The following is a 3904-nucleotide window of genomic DNA, read 5'->3' as shown; positions in this document are numbered from 1 at the left end:
AAGGTGGGCAGGAGGTTGAGGTGCTCCCCACCTTCCGCTACTACGAGCCCGAGGTGGTGGCCGTCATCGGGCCCGACAGCACCCAGCTGGCCCTCACCACAGCAGCTATCCTTGGCGTCTTCCTCGTACCAGAGGTAAGCGTGGCTCCCCTGGCAGATGAAGAAAAGGGATCCCGAGGAGTAATGGTTTGAGGGAGGATAGGCTTGGAGCTGAGGAGCCAGGCTGAGCTGGAAACGCAGCCCCTCCATGCATGCATTGGCCTGGGTCTCTTCCCAGGCACTGTCAGCTGGCACACAGGAATCATGGCTGGCGCCCTGTTCTTCAGAGGTGTCTCTCATGGCAGCACATTTGGCTCTGGGTCCGCTGCCTGCCCAGCCCCAATTCTCTTCAGGAGACGGGGCTGCCTGCGCTGTTAGCTCTTAGGGTGCCGCTGCCTGGGAGAGCGCAACCCCCTTTCTCCTGGCTCCCTTGCAGATCAGCTATGAAGCCTCCTTGGAGACACTGAGCCTGAAGCGGTTTTACCCTTCATTCCTGCGCACCATTCCCAGCGACAGGCAGCAAGTGAAGGCCATCTTCCTGCTGCTGCAGCACTTTGGGTGGACTTGGGTCGCTCTGCTGGGCAGTGACAACGACTACGGCAGGGACAGCTTGGATGCCCTCTACAAGCTGCTGACCGCAAGCGGTGTGTGTGTTGCCTATCGAGGCATCATCCCCATCATCAAGGATGCCAGCAGCTCGGAGCTCCACAACCTGGTCAGAATCCTCATGGATGCCAGGGTCAATGTCACAGTCGTCTTCTCCAACAGACAAAATGCCCGCGCTTTCTTTGAAGTGGTGGTCCAGCGGAATGTCACAGGCATGGTGTGGGTGGGCTCTGAAGACTGGTCGTTAGCCCAAACAATCTGGCAGGTGCCTGGCATCCAGAATATTGGCTCAGTGATTGGCATGTCGGTTGAGAAGACAGAGTCTACGATGCTGGAACGCTTCGAATCTTGGAAGATGGCAGAGGAAGGTGCTGCAGCTGAATGTGCCGACAGCACCGAGGCAGGCAGGGGAACTGGAGGGAGCGCCCAGCTGGACTGCACCCAGTGCTGCACTGGCTGCCACTCGCTCACCGTTGCCCATGACACATATGACGCTCAAGCCTCCTTCAACGTGTACTCAGCCGTGTACGCTGTGGCCCACGGCCTCCATGACCTGCTGGGCTGCGCCTCGGGAGCATGCAGCAAAGGCACAGTCTATCCCTGGCAGGTAAGAGCAACATGAAGAAGGCTCTTCCTTGTGGAAGAGGATCCATGAAGATCCTTCCTCACAAGGAAGGGTTTTTCCCATGTGCCCAGGGGTTTTCTGTCCCTCTGAAGGGTTCATGTCCCAGCTGAAGAGCCTCAGGGGCTTCAACGACCCGTCACAGTCAAAGCATCCTGGACCTAGACTCAGACCCCCATCCTAGATCACTTCTGTTCCTCTACTGCCAGCCCCTTGCACAAACCTGGAAGGGATTTTTCTGCAGCTGGGCATACTCCAGCTGTTGGGGGGTTGGAAAGAGGAGCCAGAGCAGAGAAGGGACCCTCTAGCACATCTCCCTCCTGAGACAAAGCACTCCTCCGCAAGAGTCTTGTCATCAGGGAGGGCTCTTCTGTTACTCTTCTGTTTTACAGCTCCTACAAAAAATCAAGCAAGTCAACTTCACCCTGTACAAGAGCCAGATCTCTTTTGATGCCAACGGGGACATTCGTAAAGGCTACGACATTGTCATGTGGAACTGGAGCGGCCCGAGCTGGGCTTTTGATGTGATAGGAACTTTCCGTGTGAACCCTGACAGGCTGAGCGTTGATCAGGGCAAAATCCTGTGGCACACAAAAGATCACCAGGTACTGTTCTGCATCCAGATCTTATTTATTGCTTACTGCCGAGCCACCTACATCCCAACACTGCCAGTTCTGGGGTCTTTCTCCATAGCAGGACAAAAATGAGGGCAGAGGGAGGCGATATGGTGGGAGGGGTGATCTGCATTCTGAGTATCAGCTTTCATCCTTCCAAAAACCAAGCAGGGCACGTGAACTGAAAAGGCTCCTACTTTCACTTTTAAACAGTCTCATTTTCCCACCATCTCTGCAAGAACCACAACGTGGTGAGCTCTCAGCTCCTGCCTAGGGTCTGTCCTGAAAGCTGGCAGCAAGCTGCCCAAGCGCTGCCAGGCCCAGGCCTGGAGCTCAGCAAAGCGTCCTGCTGCCCTCTCCGCTCGCCTGCCTGACCCTTGCTGCGCTCCCGACAGGTTCCCACCTCAGTGTGCTCCGAGGCCTGTCAACCCGGGGAGAAGCGGCTGCAGCGGAGCCGCCACCGATGCTGCTTCAGCTGCGTGGCCTGTCCATCAGGAACCTTCCTGAATAGATCGGGTTAGTATGTCCCGGTGGGCTGGTCCTTCCCCTTTCTTCCCACTTAACTCCCCTGCCCACAGCCTGCCTCCTCCTCCTGTCAGCTCCTTGCTTTGGCCTTGATGTTCCCCCCAGCCTCTTCCCTCCTGGTCTCTCTTCCTCCCTGTGGTCAGTAAAAACCTCTGAGCTGACTGGAATGCAGTCGGTCTGACTCCCATTTGCTTACCCATGGGTATGCAAAGCCCTGTACCTTCCAGGGAGCGCTGCCCACAGGCGGGCCCACGCAGTCAAACAACCAGCAGAGATGGCACCGGCAGAGCCCTTTCTCCCGCAGCCAGGGGACAAGGGACGTCTGGCCCGACAGCTGTTTCCTGCACCACATCCTCCAGCAGGGAAATTCAACCCGGTGGTTGCCCTTTGCGGCCCAGATGGCACTCAGGGCTTCCGCACCATGTGGTCATCAGCTGCTGGCATATGGAAATGTCACCTGCCTGGGACAGGTGGCAGGAATCTCCTGTCTCAGACTTACCAGCCACAATGACAAACCCCTTGCTGGCAGCTGGTCACTTGGCAGCCTCGGCCCGCACTTGGGCTTAGTGGGGCAGAAACGGCCAGCTCTGGGTAACAGCGGGAGCAGGGAGCCCCCAGACATGGCCGGTCAGCCTTACTGTCCCATACCCCAGCCTGTGGAAGGGGTGCTGCTGCACACCCTTCCCGGCCTTTGCAGGTTACTGCTGGACACACAAGCCCCTTCCCACCCAGAGCCCACGCGCCACTGAGCGTGGCTCACCCAGCTGAGCTCCTGTTGGCCTCGTGCCTCTCGGGCCAAGCAATGCACTTTTGGGAAGTCCACTGGGGTGACTTTTGGGAGAAGTCTTTTGGGAAAAGAGCACCCTCCGCTCTTCAAGGCCTTGAAGTGCCCGAGCGGAAGGAGCAGGATGTGAGGAGTGGGCAGCTCTCACAGAGAGCGCAGGGGGCTGTGAGGGCAGGGTGCTCCACTGTGGCAGATCACTTACCAGGGTCTGTGGTGTGCAAGGTGCCTCTGTCACTGCCCAGGCTCATGTCCTCTGCAGACCTCTACAGCTGCCAGTCCTGCGGGCTAGACGAATGGGCCCCGGCGAGGAGCGAAGCTTGCTTCAACCGCACCGTTGATTTTCTGTCCTGGTCCGAGCCCATCTCCTGGGCACTGCTGACCCTCGCTATCCTCCTCATGCTGCTCATGGCAGGGCTGGCCGTCCTCTTTGCCCTGAATGCTTCCACACCAGTGGTCAAGTCTGCGGGCGGGAAGATGTGCTTCCTCATGCTGGGCTCTCTGGCCTGTGCCTGCAGCAGCCTCTTCTGCTATTTCGGGGAGCCTACCCGGCACACGTGCCTGCTGCAGCTCTTCCTCTTCGCCATCAGCTTCACCGTCTTCCTTTCGTGCGTGGCGACACGCTCCTTCCAGATCATCTGCATCTTTAAGCTGAACGCACGCTGGCCGGCCCTTTACGAGGCCTGGCTGCGGCGCAGGGGTCCGGCGCTCTTCATCG

The 3904-nt window shown here is 58.3% G+C and overlaps 1 protein-coding gene across 1 annotated transcript; it reads left to right on the top strand.

Moving 5' to 3' along the window:
- Positions 1–5: 5 nt before the first annotated feature.
- LOC104156022 (taste receptor type 1 member 1) lies at positions 6–3886 on the top strand (the record flags this gene model as incomplete). Its single annotated transcript, XM_009703630.1, has 5 exons — positions 6–134; positions 475–1251; positions 1659–1871; positions 2276–2396; positions 3449–3886. Coding segments are annotated over 5 exons (1678 nt in total), but the record flags the coding sequence as incomplete, so codon positions are not given.
- Between the last annotated feature and the right edge of the window lie 18 nt (positions 3887–3904).

Source organism: Cariama cristata, unplaced genomic scaffold (assembly GCF_000690535.1).
Source record: "Cariama cristata isolate BGI_N322 unplaced genomic scaffold, ASM69053v1 Scaffold33297, whole genome shotgun sequence".
In the NCBI taxonomy this organism is placed as follows: Eukaryota; Metazoa; Chordata; class Aves; order Cariamiformes; family Cariamidae; genus Cariama; species Cariama cristata.
The sequence above is the reverse complement of the archived record's forward strand: the minus strand, read 5'-3'. Positions and strand labels throughout refer to the sequence as shown.